Source organism: Rhopalosiphum padi, chromosome 1, assembly GCF_020882245.1.
Source record: "Rhopalosiphum padi isolate XX-2018 chromosome 1, ASM2088224v1, whole genome shotgun sequence".
Classification (NCBI taxonomy): domain Eukaryota; kingdom Metazoa; phylum Arthropoda; class Insecta; order Hemiptera; family Aphididae; genus Rhopalosiphum; species Rhopalosiphum padi.
This window is the reverse complement of record NC_083597.1, coordinates 52265336-52287575: the sequence shown is the minus strand read 5'-3', so window position 1 is coordinate 52287575 and position 22240 is coordinate 52265336. Positions and strand designations below refer to the sequence as shown.

General features: G+C 28.9%; 2 protein-coding genes and 1 pseudogene across 6 annotated transcripts; 1 reads left to right on the top strand and 2 right to left on the bottom strand.

Moving 5' to 3' along the window:
- Nucleotides 1-446: 446 nt before the first annotated feature.
- Nucleotides 447-4199, top strand: LOC132932186 (uncharacterized; annotated as a pseudogene).
- A 1499-nt stretch (nucleotides 4200-5698) lies between these two features.
- On the bottom strand, nucleotides 5699-16243 carry LOC132931623 (uncharacterized). Of its 5 annotated transcripts, none has more exons than XM_060997510.1 (6): nucleotides 15706-16243; nucleotides 12635-12841; nucleotides 11399-11504; nucleotides 10031-10159; nucleotides 8630-8786; nucleotides 5699-6853 (listed from the first exon to the last, which is right to left on the bottom strand). In XM_060997510.1, exons 1-6 carry the CDS (start codon nucleotides 15827-15829, stop codon nucleotides 6596-6598), a joined length of 981 nt encoding a protein of 326 aa, XP_060853493.1. In that variant the 5' UTR covers nucleotides 15830-16243; the 3' UTR covers nucleotides 5699-6595. The 5 variants fall into 5 exon arrangements, with proteins under 5 accessions (XP_060853493.1, XP_060853491.1, XP_060853490.1 ...); XM_060997508.1 differs by having other exon boundaries at nucleotides 8630-8801; nucleotides 12635-12838; XM_060997507.1 differs by having other exon boundaries at nucleotides 8630-8801; nucleotides 15706-16239.
- A 487-nt stretch (nucleotides 16244-16730) lies between these two features.
- Nucleotides 16731-21954, bottom strand: LOC132931624 (huntingtin-interacting protein K). Its single transcript, XM_060997513.1, has 3 exons — nucleotides 21634-21954; nucleotides 21460-21567; nucleotides 16731-17033 (listed from the first exon to the last, which is right to left on the bottom strand). Exons 1-3 carry the CDS (start codon nucleotides 21805-21807, stop codon nucleotides 16938-16940), a joined length of 378 nt encoding a protein of 125 aa, XP_060853496.1. The 5' UTR covers nucleotides 21808-21954; the 3' UTR covers nucleotides 16731-16937.
- Between the last annotated feature and the right edge of the window lie 286 nt (nucleotides 21955-22240).

Below are 22240 nucleotides of genomic sequence, written 5' to 3'. Positions count from 1 at the left end.
GAATGGACAAAGTCACAAAGAGTGTCTGTGAGTACAATAGATAATACATTTCAAGCAAAATTTCGAAAAGTATTCGAATATATAACGACTGGTGACAAAAAATTAAACCGCACCCTTGAATTTCGACGATATTATTTTTATGAGAAATTAAAATTAAACATATGCGATATGCATGATATAATAATATAGGTAATATTATTACACTTAAATATTATATACAAATATACAATATATATCTTCATATCAGCATAAGTCTCAATTAGTTGATTAAAGTTGAGTATTGATTTTTTGCTAATCAACTTTATTCGATAACTATAAATATAGAAAACACAAATATTTAATATATATATACTTTTTTTATAAATATAATTCAATTAAAATTTATTATCAGTGTTTATTAGAATATGTACAAACGTACGTTATACATTTATCAGCATTAAGTCTTTCTCTAATTAATAAAAGAAATGTATTTATAAATAAAATAAATTTATTTTTATAAACGCTTTGAATAGAGTGACATACGTGACGTAGTTGGTTCGCACGCAATTATAGGTAGTACTATCGTATTTGTCTATACATGAGATTGGGTTTCCGATCTTGAGAATCGCGAGGATCTTGAGAATCGATGCTCGATATGGGGGAAATACTTTTGGGTGCATTTACCCAAAACAGAACACTTTAGGGCAGGGGCGTATTTAGAAATGTCTTAAGGGGGGGGGGCACAAACAAAAAGTTCAAATTTGCGTACATGGGGCATAGAATTGTAAAATTTTTCATATAATAAAAATTAGTATAAAATACGGTAAATGGGGGAGGCACGGGCCCCATGTGCCCCTCCCTTAAATACGCCCCTGCTTTAGGGCGTAAATCCATACAACCTTTGGGCTTAATATTCTCCTTCGTGATGGCACGTTTGGGCACATCTATTTTTTGCACATATTAATATATTATACTAAACTTGAACCTTTTTGTGCTTAACCACAAGACACAGCGAGCTATGTATGACATACCACAAGACACAAGATGCTCAATAGTCTTCCAAAAATATTTAAAGAATTTTTTTTTTTTTTTTGATGTCCTAATTTAATTTTGTATATTATGAATTTATTATTTATTAATATTATTGTATATAATGATCTTTTCTATTAATTAATTTTTTTTTTCTGTAAAACCTAGTCCTAATTTTTTTTTTTATAATTTAATATATTTTTTTTAACTTTATGCGACATTTTCCAATAATTAAGACGTGGTCTATAGATCAAACACGTACTTAATATTAGATTAAATTACACAAGACTCTCGATTACTAGTTACATTATTCAATATTGTGCACAAAGGTGTTTTTATAAATGCGCCCAAACGGGTTATAGCCCTCGATATAGTATAATGAGACAAATAATAATTTAACTTCTGAAAAATGGAAGATAGCGATTACCCTAATTCGGGGCATTCGTCGAGTACGTTTCATAAGTTTCTAACGCCTGCGACACGCCGACACGTCTTAGTTACTTGATCTGACCACATCTATTTTACATTTAATTTATAAAGTTAGACAGAGACAGGTAGGTTACATTCCGATGCTGGGCATTCTATTGTCCAATTTTCAGTTTCATTCGCATTCGTCGTGGTCGTTAGGAAAACGTCATTCAAGTTAGGTACACATATTATATCGCTTATATAATTAATTGAGATAATATAAAAGTAAAGTATTAATATCATAATATTTTCGGGGACAAGCCAAAGGCGGTTTGTGGGGAGGGAGTATGCCAAAATGTATTATTTCAAAACTTAATCAGGTAAGGGATTTAATTAGAATGCACTGACTTCGTATCAAATAAGTACTAGTTTTGGATACTGAAACGTATAGGTATACCAGAAAGATTCAGGCCCGATTCGCCAACACCCAATTCGCCGACTACTCGTTTCGCCGACGCGAAAACCGGTTTCCGGTAAAAATGAAAAAAGTTTCAATTTGCCGACAAAACGTAGTTTCGTAAAATACAAAAATAATTTTTATGTGGAAATCTAGAATATTACAATCTACCATCAAAATGTTGATATAACTATACTATGATACTATTGGCATTTGTCAGTTGACAGTTAGTAATCATTGCCTCGTCAGTTTGTTATATAATGATATTAAATTTAAAATGTCGTGGTTCATTATAACTTCTGAGCGAGATGGCCAACTTTTAGTTTTGGATAATTTTATACATCGTATTGGTAGAACAAGAGGTTCTAACCACTATTATAAATGTATTGATAATTGTGGAGGTCGAGCAATACACAGGGAAAATTCCAATAATGCTATAATGTCAAAAACGCATAACCATCCGACGCATGGAATCCAATTGGCTGAACGTGGTTTTCGAAATAAGCTTAAAGTGAGTTTGTTCTAATTTATACAATTTTATTCACGAGTTTTATACCATTTTTTAAAATTAGTTTTGAATACGTGTTTTATAACTTAAAAATAATTTATTTGAAGGACGAAGTGATAACAAATCCCACAAAAACTATACCACAGACATTTAATGAAATCCGAAGATCAATTATGGCTTCAGGAATAGAGGGTTCTACGGAAGCCGAAGTAAAGGATGCTTTACCAATTTATACCAGTGTAAAAAGTTCGGCATACAGGAAACGTATGAAGTAAATGCCAACGTTACCTAAAAAGCTGTCTGAATTAGATATTGAAGGTGATTGGCGATCAACGAATGACGGAAAAGATTTTCTTTTAGGTATTTATACTAAATTATTTAAACGATTTAATTATATATACTATTACTAATAATACTATTATTACCTACAGGATAGTACGGATAATAAAATCGTTATATTTGGTACCGAAGGATTTTTACGACGTCTTTGTTCTGGTAATACAGTTTTTATGGATGGCACATTTAAGTCAGCACCAAAATTATTTACACAAATTTATACCTCACACTGCTTTGTTATAGGAGTAACAATACACCTCTAGTAATTATAATATAATTTTATAATTTAGTAAAATACTAAGTATTATATGTTAAAATATATTTGTTTAGGCTTACGCATTGTTGCCCAATAAAAGTACATCGACATATTCGAGAATGTTTGAAATAATAAAAGAAGCGGCATTAAGAAATGGATTAGAGTTTAAACCTGCTTGTTTCCAAATAGATTTTGAAATTGGAATGATCATCTCCATTCGGCAGTGCTTTGGTTCTGATACACCCATAAAAGGGTGTTTATTTCACTTTGTGCAATCTATTTGGCGTAAAGTTCAAAGTCTGGGATTAGCTTACGATTATACACATGACGATAATATTAAAAAAGTTATTCGTCGTCTTTGTTCATTAGCCTTAGTTCCGATTGAACAAATTGATAATTGTTGGACAGAAATTCATAGTGAAGCACCACAGTCAGAAAGTAAATATAACTTTTTACGTAATATTTTTAGAACTTAGCAACACTTAATTTTTTTACTATCATTATTTTAGGTGTGCTAAAATTATTAAATTAATATTTTACTGAAACATACTTGGATCAAGATATTTTTCTATTTAATAGAAATATGTGGAATCATTTTAATACAGATGGAGCAAGGACCATAACTCACCTTGAAGGATGGCATGCAGCTCTTAATAAAGCTGTTGGTAGACCAAAGCCAAATATTTTTATTTTAATCAAAGAGCTAAAAAACCAACAAACAAACTTCGAGCTTGACCTCATAGTACAAAAAACTGCAATAGACCACAAAAGATGAAAACTAAATATAGAAAATTAGAAGAAAGGTTATCATTTGCAAAAGATAGGTAAAGCGTTTATGATATATAATAATACATTTTTTTCTAACATTTTAAATTATAATTTTAGGTTACAGAATGGTACGATTTGTATTTTGGAATACTTGGATGCAATAATGTTTCATTTTCATTTAGAAAACGGAAGCTTATAATGTTAATTGTTAATTTATAGTATTAATAGTTGACTTGAACAATGTTCGTGATTTATACAAATAATTTAAAGCAATAAAAAATAATATAGTTTAATTAGTAAGTATAATTCATCACAATATAGTGTGTCGGCAAAATGGTGTGCCGGCGAATTGATTTGTCAGCCAATCGGTACGTCACGACCAGAAACTAGAGACTTTAGTATTTTACTTTTAAACATATTATGTTTTTGGGACGGATATAATTTTTTTTTCTAAGTTACAGTTGCTATGGCAACCATAAAATAACAAAGATAAAATGTATATTATAAGTTTATAATTTAGTGTTATAGTACTTATATTGCTTCTAGCAGCCAATGACTAATATAATTACAGATTACCAATCTCGTTTTTAATTTTTTTTAATTAAAATTTAAAAAATATAATTTAATTTAATTTAGTGTTTTTCCGTGCAATATCAAAATATAATATACGCTACGTTTTTTTTCATATAATTCTATATACTTGTGCTAAGTTTATAATATAACATTTTTTATTTTATTTTTAAATTTTTAATATAATATATTGTTTTAAAATAATGAATACGTGATAGATAGGTTCGATATTATATGTTGTGTCTATCGATTTTTATATGCTTGACGATAAAACAAATCTCAAATATCACTAGGTATATACTATACTTACAATAAAACAAAATTCAATACCTACTAAAGAACAACGGAAAATCCATCTATTTGACTTAAATTGCTTTAAATTATGATTCATTTCTTATTAAGGACTAAATATGACGTCTACATAATAATATTATGACTACATAGTCCTTATTATTGTAGATAAATCAATAAATTATTTTAAACGTCGATTAAAATATATATTTATAAAACATTTTAAACAACACTATATACGTTTAAAATACTTTCCAACCCTGCTTGTCTGTTATCACCAGTGGCGATTTATCCCAAAAATGGGCCTGTGTGCAAAACTAAAAAAGGCCCTCTCCTACATCGTTTTATTCTAAATAATATAGATATACATAAATGTATATTTTATAACAATGATAATATCAGATTGAAAAAATGAGAACCATTATTTGAAATTGAAAACAATATTTTTACCTTTTCGTATACATAACTGTACTTATTTAATTTTTTTGTTTTGTGAAACGTTGAGCAATAATAATGTGCCCCCCAAGCCGAGGGCCCGTGGCATTTGCACATCACATCACACACATATATGGCACTCCATGATAACTTATCACGTACCGATTAAACGCACCCACGACATTCTTCCATCCAGGATCATGCATCCACATTGAGGTGACAAGTAAGTGGCAGTCATTACTTTGATTTTACTCACATTTGCACACACACCTATATGCAATTGCGTAAACCCGTTTGAGCCCTCCCCGATGAAAATTATTGATTGGTGCTTTGGCGCCTTATGCTTTTGATTTGCATTCTTCTATATCATATTATTATAATATTGTTAGTTTTATAGGTCCATCATTTAACGAATATAGTGTTTGGCGGCATAACGGTTGCCTGCAGTCGGCTGTAGAGACAAAACGTCGAAAACCATACCTTTATTCAATGTTATAGTAGCACTCACCCGTCTGATATATTATATCATTATATAAATATCCGTTTAAACAACAAAAAAAATCATAGGTGTTTACCTAATATAAAAATATATTATACAATAGATAAAACATAAAAGTAAAGATAAACAAAATCTTCAGGAAAGGTAATGATTATACAAACATTTATAAATCGTATATTTATTCGTTTTATTTATCAATTAGCATCATATACATATAGGTACATAATTATTATTTATACATGTACAGATATATTTAACGGATGACGTTAAAAAAAACAACACGAGTTTAACGTTCACTTATAATATCATCAGTCGTAGGTAACGTGCGCAGGTTAAATAATAGGCCGCGGTTTACGTATTAGCTAGGGACTCACGTATTTATCTATTTAGGTATAACTTATTATTACTACAATATCACATTGAATATCACTGATGATAATGAATATATCTATGTATAAAAATAAAATGTATACGACGCGTACACAATACAATTAAATCGTGCAAAAATAACAAAAATACAAACAGGTACAAATACTGAACAACGAAAAAGAAAAGAAAAAAAAAAGAACAAAATGCAATACAATAATAATCATCTCAAACGTTCAAACTCGCACGATATAAGCGGTCGACGTAGAGTCAGTCGTCTGTACACAGTCGTCGGTCGTTTTATTCACATATTCGCCTATTATTTATATTATTATTTATTATTATATAATAGGTATATATATATATATATTTATATATTGGTAGGTAACGTACAGCACGAAAAGGGACAAAAAAAAAATTATAACGAAATACGCAAAACAGTCATACGGCATCACATAATATTATATATAATTATATATATATATATAAGTACATAGGACGGAATATTATATTATCGTATTACCCCAGTCCGTATACATAATACAATGTGAGCAGTGATCTGTACAGTAGAGATCGCGAGACCGGTCGTATATATTCAAGTCGTACAATACGATAATAATATACGATAATAATATAATGTGTGCATAATATATTATATATATGCGGTCTCGCGGACATCTCACGGAGGATGGTCTACCCGAGTCGCAAGAATTCGCGATTCGCGTAGATCGGTTGCGTGAGAATGATCTCGTCGTTGGTCCGAACGGTTGGCGTTTCAGCGGCCGTTGTCATCGTCGTCAGCGTGACTTGGGTGACGGTCGTGAACGTCGAATAGTTAGGCGGGGCCGTGTTCATTTCCACTTCGTCGCTGATCGACAGGGACGGGTTCAACGAGCCGCGCAGCACCGTGCCCTGCCGGCCGAAGTGAATAGCGCCGTACTCGGGCGGAGGCTGACACACGAAAAAAAAAAATAACCAAATAATATAGTCACAATAATATATAAATAGCTGGGCAGTAGCAGACAAAACGCGCGTTAAGAGCGATTTTTTTGGACGCTTAAACGGAAAAACTGTGAGCTTACAATTATTTAGTGTTTATTTAATAATATACTTCTCTAATAATGCCTTGCTAGACAAAGGCGTTACATACTGTTTGTCTCAAATTTTTAAATTGCGTATTATCGAGAAAATTAGAATATCTTTATCTCCTAAGTCTAATTAATTTCAGAAATGTAGGAAATGGTACTCCTTTTAATATTCCTCTATATGCACCTCTAATTACTTAACGAATGAATCAATCAGAAGACTATAATGTATTTTCCTATGTATTCATGTTTCCCGCATTTATTAATATTTTTACCAATTCATGACTTACCTATACATTGTATAATACCTACGTTTTTAAATGTATTTTCAATTGTGTAACTATAATTTAATTTTAATATAAATATATTTCTTTTAAAAGGGTGTGAATATAATAAATAAATAAAAATAGTACTTCATTAATCATTAGAGTTGTTTGTAATTAAAAAAAAAAAAAAACAAAAAATTTCACACTATTCACATTAAACATTACCCGAAATATATTTTGGCATAAAGACGAAATCGATTGAAATGCTATAAAATAAAATGACATTACATTAAGAACTAAATAATTAACTTAACTTAATATAATGAAAAATTTAATTTGTTGATTTTACGTTAATTAAAATACAGTTAAGTTAAGTTAATTGTTATTAATTAACAGAAATTTACAGAATTCAGAAACTAACTAGTTAATCAGTTAATTGCTAGCCTTGCATTATAAGTATATCGGAACATAAATATGTATAATAAACGTCCTTGACGGGCGTATAACCTATACAGCCGCGATATAGGAAAGTTGCGAGGGTCGTATAAGGCTGTAAAATATATCAATGCGATTTGAATTTAAGGACTGTGTGTCTTAAATCCCTAGAGCTAAATGATTTATCGGACGATTTAAAGGTGGAAAAATCCCTCCTCTTGTTACACGGTTGGGCCACAATCAATACAGAGAAAATAGAAGTACTAGGTATATTAAATTAAACGGTGTTATACGATTGAGAACGTTTTAATGTTTTATAGTAACACGATTGAGAACGATTGTCGGCAAATCAAAGAAATAATATTTGTACCTATTATATTCAAATGATTGAGAACCATTTTTTGACTGCGACGTTGTCGTTTATCTACATTTTTAGCAAGCATTTCCCTATATATCACACATGTAGTGATTTCTGTTTTGAAAGAAACTCAAACAAACCGTAACAATAATGCGAAATCAATCGAAAACAATAATATCAAAGCCATGGCCAGTAATAACTATGATCGTTTTATTTTTACAGTTAATTCTTACTAAGAGTTTAAACAAACTAAAGATATCATGACTTCTTGCGGTATCTAAAATTTACTGGAAATAAGTATTGGGGAAAAATGTAAGTTATATCTTATACTGACAAATAATTTATATTTTTATATTTTTTAAATGACAAAAAAGTCTATATCAAATGTTCCTAATATAGTAATATATCATATTAAAATTTAATATCAGATATACTATTTTGTATTTTTAATCAACGCAGTTGCATACAAGTTATAGCAGGTAAAAACGTTCTCAATCGCGTTATTAAAAATGATACGTCCGATAAGGATCGTTCTCAATCTTGTTCTACCCAAATTAAATACGTATGATGTAATAAAACGTACCTGATGGTTATTAGTGCATACACTTGTACTGCAGTCAGCAATAGGAACTTTACGGTCTTTTTCGATGTCGTCGTAACACGGCGGCCTGTTTTGCATTTTTTGCTTAATGAACTCGTTCAGTGAACTGTCACTAGCTACTCTGCTCATCGAATCGCATCTGCAAAAACTGCACCTGTAAAAATGCGGTTATGTCTCAGGGATTCTTTTTAGGTCTCGGCCAAGGGACGGTACGTTTATAGCCTTATAGGCACAATATAAATATACTTAGTTATATACATGTAATATAAGGTATAGTCTGGGCTCCGTTTAAAAAAAGGTTATAGGCAAACCGAGTTCTCATTTAAATTTAAACAAACAACAGCAGAGAGAAAAAAACTTTAACTTGTACGAACAGGTAATGGTAACCATACATGGAAAATTAAATGTACCTATAGGGCTATAGAGGCTATAGGTATAAAGAAAAAGCTGTTTTAAATTTATATGATCGTTTAATTAAGAATAAAATAGGTATAAAGAATAATGATTTAATGAATAAATGTTTAATTTTTAACTATAAATCAAATATGTGTGGTTTTAAATTATAGGCATGGTCGAATAGCACGAAATTTTAGTCGAATTGCATTTGGGTTTAAAAAAAGTCTTGGTCGAACTGCATTCGACACTCGAGTAAAAAACAGGTAGTTGTTGAACTGCACTTGGACTCAAAAATATAATATAATATTTTTATTGATATTTATTTATTATCCGGTTAGGATAGATTATTTCGTCGATTTTTGGCGACAATAATTATCTGCATTTTCTAAATGGCATTCATTAATATATAATGCTTTATATAGCCAGCAGGTACGCTGTAGCGTTCGTAAATATAAGATTCGTAATAATTTTAACGTTTTAAAGGCGTGTTTCCACTACTTATTCGTAATAAGTTTGAACGTACACGTGAACGTTCATAGTGGAAACCCACCTTAAATTTTAACTTATATTTTGAACGAGTGTAGATGTATAGTTCTACCACCACCTGTTTTTTACCCGAATCCAATTCGACCACTTTTTTATAGGTAATAATAAGTGCAATACTACTATCCCGTAAATTATCGTTCTTCTAAATTTCCCTTTTTAACATTAGAAAAAATGTGCGGTATTGAACTTTGTAAAATGTGTGGTAAGCAATGAAAGTGTGCGGTTTTGAGCGACACTCCGTGGCTAATACTTATAAAATATAAGGTCAGCACATACTAATTCTCTTCACCTGATTAGTTTTTAAATTCTTACCTACGTTTTAGCACACCCCCTACCCACAAACCTCCTTTGGTTTGTCCTCGACGAGATTATATTATAAATACTTTAATAATTGTATATTATCACATTTATATAGGCTATATACTATATGTGGAATCTTACCTGAATAACGTTTTCCTAATGACCGCGACGAATGTAATGGCAAGGAAGACGAATGCGAACGACACTGAAAGAGTGTTGGCCAACTGAATGCCCAGCGTCGGAGTATACCTGCCTCTGTAAATCATCAAACTGTATAAATGAAATGTGAACTAGATGTGGTCAGATCAATCAACTACGACATGTCGTAGGAATGAAACACTTGACACGCTTTCGATAGATGGCCCAGGTCGAGTTAGGGTCAGCGAGATCGCCGAGATCTTCTATTTTTCAGAAGTTAAATTATTATTTGTCTCATTACTATATCGAGCATCGATTCTGAAGATTCTCACGATTTTTAAAATCGAAAAGCGGATCTAACGTATAGGTAAACAGTAAATACGGTATAGTCTGCCTACCTATTAACAGAGCCAAACTTAGGAAATATGGACCCGGGAAATATAATTTTAGGAGCCTTTAGTATTTATTAAATTTACCTAATTTAAAAAAGATAGTAAAGTTAAAATAACCATAATTGCATTAGTAAACAACATTTTTATTTACAGACCATAAATTAATTGTTAGTGCTTTTATAATATGTAAATATAATTATTAACTATCTATAGATAATTATAATATAATGTCAGTACAAATGAAAAATATTAATTAATGTTTACTGATAATGTAAATTCCTATAACGAAAGCAATAATATCATACAATTTTACAGTGCCACTTTAATATTTAATCATCAAAAGGGGCCCAGGGCTGCACCTTCCCCTCCCCCCTAAGTTGGGCTCTACCTATGAGATAACTTATATATGTGTGTAAACTAACTACGTCACTCTGTTCATTACGTTTATAAAAATATATTGATTTCTTATTTATAAATACATTTCTTTTATTAATAATTAGAGAAAGACTTCATACTAATAAATATATGTAACGTACGTTTGTATATATTCTAATAAACATTGATAACAATTAATCTTAATTGAGTTATATATAAAAAAAAATATGAATATTAAAGATTGGTGTGTTCTCTGTATTTATATTTATCGAAAAAATTTGATTAGTATAAAAAAATCAATATGCAACTTTAATCAACTGATTGAGACTTGTGCTGATATGAAGAGATATAGTACATACAATTTAAGTGTATGTATAGGTTTTTTTAATAGTACTATTGATCTTATAATATACTATAAATATAATAAATAATATATTATAAAATCAATGATAGTTTCTATATCATACATATATTATATTTAATTCTATTTTTTCATAAAATATGGTCGAAATTCGGGGATACAGTAAAATTTTTCGTTATCAGTCATTCGAATACTCATACTTTTCGGTATTTTGCTTGTCAATTTATTATCTATCGTACTCACAGACACTCTTCGTCCATTCCAGGCCTGCATACGCACAAACCGTTGAAGCAAAACGTGGCATGTGGATTTTCACAGCATTGTGTGACGGCGCAGCTTTCTTGAAACACTGTATATAGGGTACATATAAAGATAAAAATCGTATTATTTAATGTATAACAACGTATTGTATGGTAATGTATTATTATTGTTATTGTATTGTGTCCCAAAAGTCCCATATCCATTGGCTACGAACTAGCTATATGATGTATGAATAAATGTTACCTATACTATTCGTTTTATATTATGTTTAAATGAACTAATAGTGTTAATAGTACCTATATTTAGGTAGATAATCAAACTATTGAGTTGACGATGAAAACGTTTTTGTACGACTGTGATTAACTTCCCAAACATTTTTTCACAGATTTTTGTAAGATATTATTACGTCTCTACGGTATAACAATCAAAATCAACGGACTTGTTTGAATTTGTGTGAGAGAAATTGATGCAATTGTGTGTTCAAATTACTAAAAAAAAAGAACGAATTTAATAATATTTTATCTAGATTTTAAACTAGGTGACCATAATGACATAATGTAGTTCTTGATCGTAGAAAGCAATCTTGTTTTAATTTAGGTTATTATTGGATTTTTCGGAAAAAATAATAATATAATTATTATAGGAATGTTCAAATCTAGATTCAAAATACTAAGGCTAAAGATCAAGTTTTCTTCAATAACCTAGGATATATTTTTACTGTTAATTTCTGCGTCATTCAAGAAGGACTTTGATTTTTCAGACTACAAGCTTTGTAATTACTTTACGACTAACCCAACTAAATCATTTTTTTTTTAACCTTTTATAATTATTGTTTACCTTATAATGTCCAAATTATTTTTTCTTTTAAGTTTTTCAAAAATGATTTGACATTTTACTCATACAAAAAGATCAAAATTACTGCAGGTATTCTCCCAAGTCCTAGTCACCTCTTCCCTCTAAATATACTATAATAATAATAGATATACTCAATATAGAGATTTTTAACAGTAAAAAAATTACAATTTAATACAATAAATTCAAAAACATAATTTAAACTATTCAAAAATTCATCTAATACATAATAGGGAAATAGATCAAATACGCTCTTTTTTAAGGGACGTGATGCTTAGGTGCATAATATATTAATATACACATCGATATGGATATTCAATATACCTATAATATTATTATATCATACATGAATCGGATATGACATACGTGAACATAGGCGACAGTAGGTAGTATCAGAAGTCTTGTTGAGTACTTGATAGAAATTCTCGTCGCACACACACAGGTGATTTTCGCACCTGGTGAAACCAAATTCAGATGGGCATTGCAAGCTGTCGTTGCAATGGTACACAGGCGGTATATCCGATAACACAAAACGCACCATATTCGACGATTCGTGTGATATGTCCGCCACTGCTGTAAAAGATAATGATGTTTTAAATATTTTAATGCAATAAAAATAATTATTTTAATATTAAGAGTATATAATAATTACAATTATTTGTCATTAGCTGATGTCTGTGTATAGTAAATGGACTTAAAATACAATATTTGTTTAAATTTTGTTACACAGGTATTGGGCGATTGGGCCATAAATGTATACACCAACACAAAAATATACAAATATATCATAACATTTATTTATTTTAATATCTATATAATTTTAACATTTATATTATGCTTCTTTAAAATTGTGGTCAAATTCATGGATGCCCTTATTAAGGAGTAGAATTGGAAAATTATTATACTTATGAACAGAATATATTGGAGCATGCTCAGTGCTCATCCTCCATAACGAATTTATATTTTTAGAATTTTTAAGTATCATTACTTAGTATACTCGTACCTATATTTAAAGATCATATTTTCAAATAGGTATACTTGGTTTTCTTGAAACCTCGAAAGATAGTGTTCTATGGCAATAAAAACTTATTTTTTTTAAATTGTAACCTTTTTTTAAAGTTTAAATGATACACATTTTTTAATTTTATATTTAATTTTTTTTATTGTTAAGTAGATCATTTTTTTGAAAATATAGAAGAAAATAATTATTAAATCAACATTTTAGTAGTTTCTGAGTACCTAGTTAAATTTAATCCATAATAATGGTTTTATATAAAATATAAAATAGATACATTTATAGTTCTTACTAACTAAAACAGATATGACGTACTTTACAAATTATAAAATTGTGTACTTAATAATTAATTTATTAATATTAATTACTCTCATTTTAAAACAGTATAGCTGCCCCTGCATATTTCCTGTTATTATGAAACTATACATGTTACTATACATGGTAGGAACTATTAAAGTGTAATAGCTAGTTTAGTTTCAATTTTAAAAAAATTGTGTTTTCTGAAAAATGTGTAAAACAAATTGGTAGTTCTGGTTCAAAAAAAAGTATCAGAATACTCCTTAAGTTGTATAGAAAATATTTTTTTTTTAAATAATTTCTAAGTACAATTCAAAAACAAAAGTTTTAATAAATTCATTGTTGAATGAAAACGGGGAGGGAGGGCGTTGAGAACTGAACATGTTTGGTGAATGAACTGTATGTTTATATTATATGCGTAACCTTCAAGCTTCGACTATTAGCTATATACATTGCTTGGTTGCAGTTTAATATATTTTTAGTCGGAACCACCAATAGGTACTAGCAAGCTCAACGGTGTCGCTACATAATATTAGTAAGGATAATATAGTTAGTAAAGATAATATAACTTATTAGTAATGAATATTAATTATTATATATTTATATGTACCAATTGTTAAAGTTAACTATTACATCTTATTATACATTTTGTAGTATATTACACGCATTTTGAACAAATCTAAAATATATAGGTATACAAATAGACAATATTATATTGGCATATTGCATAGGTTATATTAAATTGAAAATAATTTTCGTACAATCCAACAGGAGCTAGATTTTAAGGAAAATGTATAGTGGGGGAATAAGTTCTACTCCTGTAACTCTAGTTGTACCTAGACTGCAATGGACTATCCACTAATCCACAAGGGTAAAAAAATCGAAGACAACGAAGTTTATGATTTAAGATAATCATTATTGGTTATATCTACTTGATTAACAATTAAAATTATACATTTAGTCAGCAAAATATGTTCAACAAACCACCCTCTTCCCCACCAAGCACTGCAACAAAAATTCTATGTTGAAAATCACTTCAGTTATTGTCTATAAATACTGATTATGAAATTAATCAAGCCTGATGAAGTAGCCGTCTATATAATACTAAATTATTAATATGTTTTAGGTATTACAAACTTCATTATACATCGGTAATTACAGACAAAATAGTCTTAATAGTAGATATACATGCCCACATAATGATATAATATGGACCTATAGCGGGACTTGGTTTAGACAAGTTTTTTTACACGCGATAATTACTGAACATTTTTTTTGTGAAAAAAGAATATTGCCCGAAAAATTGTAAAAATCTACGAGCCCGCGAATTGGGTTACCTAAATTATACTATTATAAAGGTATAATCTAATATATATTATGCATGCATATATTATAATACTATAGGCGAGATTATTATGCTGCGCGTCTTTTTGAAACATTGTACCGGATTAACGTCATAATACCAGCTATATGACTTTTTTTTTTATCGTTGCATAATAATATACACACAAAAAGTTATCAACACGCAGTGCACGGGTTAGTGAACTTCAGTACTTACCTATATTATGTGTACAACAATATTTAACACGATAATTCGTATTCATGCGGACATGTCCCGGGAAAAAATCGCGACGGCACCTATGTGCACCGCGTGTACACGTGTGTTATATTGCATATATATATATAGTACCTATGCGCATATATACAGCAGTTCAAGGTTTGAAATCTTCAAAACCGAGATATATGGCTTGGTTACATAGGTATTAGGTGCTTTTTAATCCCGTTCGTCTTACGCACAGCATATAGACTAATTATAATTTATGACACTGTCGGGACGCACATTATATAGTATAATACGCATTATCTGCGTTCGGTGACATTTGGCGAACTTCGCCGAGGCCGTACCCTGAACTTGATTGACTTGTTTGGAAGACTGACGAAGTATAATCGCCGCACAGGACGTATTTATCTATACGACGAGTACCTGCAGCCTATAAAATACGATAGAAATACGTCTATACCGCGATTTTCCGACCGGAAAAAAATGTCATCTCGACGATCGACAAACGCGGGCACGGAAAAATCAGAATCCGATTACGATACAGAACAATGAAGATCGACTTACCGGTTTCGTCGTCGGGCGACGTCCCCTGCGGCGCCGCCGTGGCGGCGGAAAACGTCGAACAGACGAACATTGCCAACGTCGGGACCATCGCAGAGATCATAATCATTTGCGGTGTCGTCGGCATGACGAGAGAACGGAATAAAAAAAAAATCCTAAATTTAATATTATAATAACGGCAAAGGCGCGTGTCAAAAAATAAATAAATCACATTACACTATATACTGTCAAAACGGTCTAACACTCGGACATGCGTACGCGGCGTCTACGTCGGGCGGCCAGAGCGCGACCTGTTGCTCATCATGATGTGCGGTCCGGGCAATAGGTAACTATACTAGTGTTTCAAGCTTGCGATATCGCGACGGAACTCTCGTCATCGAGTGGTGCGTACGATGAGTTGCGTATATATTATAATATTATATCGCGATAATATTATTATTTATTAAATACACACGAAATATGTGCGGTGCACATGTGTACAATACTGCTCTCTATAATATTATTATTATTATAATATATACACTGAGACGACTGATTCGGAGGTAGGAAAACACATAATTGGTCTATAACCGAGATAATAAAAGCCGAAGAGCTCCGAATGATGATTACACACACACACACATATATATATATACACGAGTTTATGTTTTATACATTATACGTCATAATATGCATAAGCATTAGCACATAATATAAAACAAACAATTAAAACGAACTGTTACAAAAGGTTTTAGTCCGTTCGATAAGTCATAAGTGTACTGCTATACCGTATATGTATATTGCAGTATTGTACTGCGGCCGAAGATAATTCATATTATTATAATAATAATATTATAACACGCGTGTTGTTTGTGTGTATTATATTATTATTATGCAATTATGTAAATACTAAACGCGCACCGATATCACGTCCGAATAAAATATACTCTGTGAAACTGAAAAAAATTCAAATTATAAAGGTTACACTGAAACTACATTGTATGCGTCGTATTAATGTATTATAGAAAAAAAAATGTTATAACGTGATATACCGTGAATTTCGGGATGTAATTGTTATTTAATGTGTTACACAGTTTTTTTTTTTAAATTATTTTTTTGTTTATTTACTCGTGTTGTTTGAACATTAGTCAATATTATTTACAGTGTGTTTCGTATATAATATAATATAATATGTAGATTTTTTTTCGTAGTTTTTTCCTTTTTAATTAGAAAATTCCAAATGTTGGTTTACATTTTCAATTTGTTAGAGCAATTAGGGCTTTTACGACGTCTCCGTGACATTCCCTTAACGTTCTCTCGGCCAGCGTTTTCGATATTTCCATTTCACGTATCTGTAAACAAATAATTGTATCACTTATGAGGACCGTTATTATTACAGTATAATTATACACGCATTATAAATTGTACAAAATTATTATTAGTGTTATTGTTGTTGTTGTTGTTGTTGTTGTGTGTAATTCAGAATAATTATTAATTAACCCGTCGGTAATCTTATCTGATGGCATCGAGATGCCGACGTCAGTGTGGCTAATGGCTATGACTAACGGAGAGTAACAAAGTAAATAATACGATTCGGTACGAAACGCATGTACCGTGCACCGTGAGATCATAAAAGTATTAAAACAACGACTTAATGTATGAACTATAATACATTAATACTATGATAATAAAAATGTTAATACTATTTTTTTTCAATAACGATTTACGATAATGATGAATTATGCTTCTTTAATATGCTCATAAATTATAGTTAACTAGAAACCGTACCTAGTTTTAAACTGTCTATACCAACACAATGGCTTTAAAAACTATGATTAAAGTGGATTTTTGTGTAGAACAGCGATTATTCTTAAGCTATAAGTAGTATGAAATCTCAAAATTACAATTGAACTCTCTATGTCTATATGATGGTTCATCGCGATGTCGAAACATTATCGAAACATTAAAGAATGATATTTAGATTTTCAGATGAAAAAATTAATATAAATCTTGTTTAAATATACATTATTTGGTAAAGTGTTTTAATTCATGTCTACGAGATTATTTTATGTTTGATTTTAATAATTTATAACAATCGATATGAAAAGTCATCAATTGGTAAACATTTGTACAAATAAATATTATGGTTATAATATTATATTCACACGCTATATTTTTATCGTTTTTTAAATTAAAAAAATTATATACCTATTTAAAATCAATACAAATATCAAGAAAACAAAAGGTTATGTTTGTGTAAAAAGAAACAAAACAATAACTTACACAACTGATGAGATAAAGGTGAAGAAATACAATTTATAAGTTATAACATAGGTAATAATAACTAGCAATAAATTATAACTAGCGCAATTCTTTAAATAATAAATATAAATTATTTTTAAAAGTATAGAATATAGATAATTTTTTTTAAATTTTCTTTTTCGAATAAGATACAAACAATTTAAATATTTTAAGTTGTCCTTATTTTTTCGTCATTAATGCTTGTTGGTTAACAGAGTATTAATGGTTTACTTTAAACAATTATCTATATTCTTGGTTTTATTATCTGAAGCATGATTTATAAATAATGTATAAATATCAAATACTGTTGATTACTCGTATAAGCCTTTAATTTATAATTCAATGGTATTTACCAACCATATCTTAATCATATGACATTTTATAAAAAGGCCTAGTCTATTTGATAAATTATTATTATAGAAGAATAAATAATGATACATTGAATAACTAATTACAAGAGGTTAAATTATCTATAGAGTTATTTGTATGAGTCAAAGAAAAATTATTATGAGATTCAAATAAATTAGTTAATATTGATTTTTGGGGTGGGTTTTAACTATTTAATTCAGTGTCGTAGCCAGGATTTTTTTCGGGTGGTGGGTGGGCTTAAATTTTGATGCCCAATTATAACAACAAAATTAAGTTTGCATTGTATTTCTGACAATATAATTCATATAATTATACATATTATCAAATTCAAGATCAAGTAAGTGTGATAAAGAACGGCGTTGCTTTATCACTACAAACGGTAACTAAATTAATAAAATTATTGTCGTGTCTGACATTTCCGGGGGTCCCCCCAGGGCTTGAGCCCGGAAGCATCCTCCTGGCTACGGCACTGATTTAATTGTATAAATAATAAATAATATTACTTTAGAAAAAATAAAAAAATCTTCTTTTTTTTTATAAATCATATATTTAACTTAATATTTCATAAGAATATTGATATATAATAATAATTTGTAAAATGCCTTAATTTTATCAGCAATGGACATTATGTCAGATCAGAGCAAATAATACTTTAAGATTTTGATCACGAATAATATCATGCTTTGGGTATTCAGCTGCTACTTAATATACTCATATACTCGTATTAATATTACAACAAGTACTAAAGTACTTACATTTTTTTTAATCTATAATGAATTTAATTATCTAAATTAAACTTTAATAAATATTTTCTAATACGAGGTAGATTATATCATTAAATAAAATATAACAAATTCACCTAAGTACCAATGTTTTAAAGTCAAATGATTAATAAAATAAAAACTGAAAGCTTAATCTAGACAAAGTAAAATAATAATTAAATTTACATATACCTACACAATAATAAATATAATTTATGTTAAGATTTAACAAGTTACAATTAAATTGTTCGCATAGCGACAATGTGGAGTTTAAAGCAGTAATAATGTATAACATTTTAAACATGCTCGATATGTTTGAATACAGCTTAAATTATAAATTTTATATTAATAGTTTAATTTTGTACAAAGCAGTATATAATAATAATACAATTAAACATTACTAAAAAAAATTGTTTTATATATTATTAGGTAATAAGAATAACTAATAACTATTAATTATTTAAAGAAATATCAAAATATTTGACATTAGAATCTGAGTGATGGTAGAACTAGAACATTACATTTTTATAATATAAAGAAAAGTTAAAATAATATATATTGTATTCTATAAAAATAATTTAGTTATAATTTATATTTCTATATTGTATTTTATTATTATTATCATTTAAAGATACTTATAGTAGCAATAACTATTAAAATTAAAAATGTATTATAAAATATATTAAATAATAGTTTTAGAAGTCTTTTTATAGTGAATAAAAGTTGGTAATTGGTAATATTAAAAGCAAGTTATAAGCAAATTTTAAAATTCTACAATGCCCAATGATTATAAACAATGGAATTTTTTTAATGGTACAAATACATCACTTGAAAGTGTTAATAATTATCTGTTTATAAAACTTGTTAATAAAAATGGAACTTTAATGACTAAAGTAAAATATCAATAAGAATAATTTTACTAGATTTACAAAATTCAAACCTATTGTTTATGTTGTATACAACTTGAATATTCAAGTTTATAATATTCTAATTATACCAAATGCACCTAAATATTATTTCTAGTTATTTCAACTCAATAATTATTAATATAAAAAATATGATAGTGTTAGTCTTATATAAACAGTTAAAACAGTTCTTTTTGGTTTAATCAATGTCAATATTTTTAAGCAAAGTGTATTATTAATTATAATATGTCATAATTTATCAGAGCATAATTTATAATACATAACCACAGCATATTTAATAAACATAATAATTAATCATTGGATCATCATTTAAAATAATTAATAATTATTATATAATAAAAACAAATACTAAATGACTTACAAATGAATTTTTCAATATAAAACAAGTATGATGTTAAAATGAATAATTTAGAAGACGATTCTTTAATCAAACAATACTCATTATTTCAAAATATAATAATGTTTTTACTTTTTTTACATAATTAACAGTTAATATAAAACTTAAAATCAAAATTTCAAATTTTATGTACTAAATACTCCAAAAATATTCTACTTTAGAATATAAAATTAATAATGCATGTTGTCGATCAAAAATGTAAAAACTAGAAAAATTATAACAATAAAAAATATTAAGATCACTTAAAAAAAAAATGTTTGTTTTATTTTGACTAAAAATTATATGTGAGAGAAATATTAATAGATTTTGAAATGAGTGTTCAATGATAAAAGAATCACCCTGTATAATAACTAAAGTACCATTATTACCTTGTTCGTTTTAACTGGTAAAAGTAATAGTACTTTAATTCAAACAATTTGTACAGTTTAGTAAATGATGAATATGTTAGAAATGTTAGAATATTTTTAAGTAATAATATGAAATATGTAACATCATGTAGTTTTAATAAAATATTTGTAAATAATAATGTTTTATAACTTAACTATGAATAGTTATGATGATATGAATTAAAAATATGGAAATCTGTTTAAATAAGAAACTTTATATTAAAAAAAAAATAAATTATACTTATTGAAAGGTGAAAAATATCTACTTCTAATTTAAGAAAAAATGAATTACGGTATGCAAACAATAACATAAAAATACAAACAAATACTACCTTGAAAAGCATAAGAACATGTATAAACAAAACAGAAAATTATTTTGCTATGACTAATATTGCATTTAAATATACAAAAAGTTATAGGTAACCCATAGGCGCCAAAAAACTTAACGGGTGCCTTGGTATCATCATAGGCATAAATGTACAATTTGAGGGATGGAGTATAGCCCCTGGTCAATACAATGTCCCCGTAAAATCCAATATTCTACTGGGTGACCAGCACCCCATAATCATTTTAATGGTTGCCTGGGTTAGGGAGGTACATGAGGCCTATGGGTACTTCCATTTAACATATTAACTTACAATCAATTCGACATCAGACTTTTTTATTGAGACTTTTTGCAGTTCTTTTTCTTTTGCTATTTTGTCTGCAGCTTCTTTTAACCTTCTGTCACCAATGATGGTCATAGCCTGTTTAATAGAAACATAATATATTAATAACTCTTAGATGAGTTGCATTAATGATGTAATAATTACTCCAGATATGTCATCGGTGGATATGACTTCCTTTTCTTCCGCATAGTCTGTCACTTTTTCTAGATCAGCAGCTCCGCTATCGTATTTCACAGTTTTCTTAGCATTCACATCATCTACATTGTCGGCTTGTTCATCGGTACCACCGACACCATTTACCACTGGTTCCGCAGACATTATAAAACCGTTTAAGAATGAACAAATTTCAAACGGTAATTAATAAATTTGAGTTTCTTAAATTGAAAAAATGAAAAAATGTGTTTTTAAATTTAAATATTTCAGATTTTTTTGTTCAGCATGAGAAGTCACGAAGAAAGCATGATAATGTGATAACTGATAAGCATTATCACAACCGTTGACTGCATATCACATTGATCCGGCATTTTTAATATGTGAAGTTAGTAACAATATCCAGAAACTATGCTAAAATATATTTTCCCCTAAAGCTATTATAGTCGTCATGATTATAACTTAAATGGCAGCGGCAATACGTCTAAATTCAATAAAAGACAATATTATTTATTTATTTTTATGTAATTGAAAAATCCTTGAATTAAAGTAGACGTATCATGTATTGTGTGTACACAAATAAATATGGATATAATATTTA

Excerpts from the sequence above, each read along its gene's own strand:
- LOC132931623 (XM_060997507.1), bottom strand. The coding sequence starts at position 15,829 with ATGCCGACGACACCGCAAATGATTATGATCTCTGCGATGGTCCCGACG. Across the intron at positions 11,505-12,634 it reads CTACTGTCGCCTATGTTCAC|TGTTTCAAGAAAGCTGCGCC; the intron begins GTATGTCATATC and ends CCCTATATACAG. Across the intron at positions 10,160-11,398 it reads GGAATGGACGAAGAGTGTCT|TTTGATGATTTACAGAGGCA; the intron begins GTGAGTACGATA and ends TCATTTATACAG.
- LOC132931624 (XM_060997513.1), bottom strand. The coding sequence starts at position 21,807 with ATGTCTGCGGAACCAGTGGTAAATGGTGTCGGTGGTACCGATGAACAA. Across the intron at positions 21,568-21,633 it reads CCACCGATGACATATCTGGA|GCTATGACCATCATTGGTGA; the intron begins GTAATTATTACA and ends TCTATTAAACAG. Across the intron at positions 17,034-21,459 it reads AGTCTGATGTCGAATTGATT|ATACGTGAAATGGAAATATC; the intron begins GTAAGTTAATAT and ends ATTTGTTTACAG.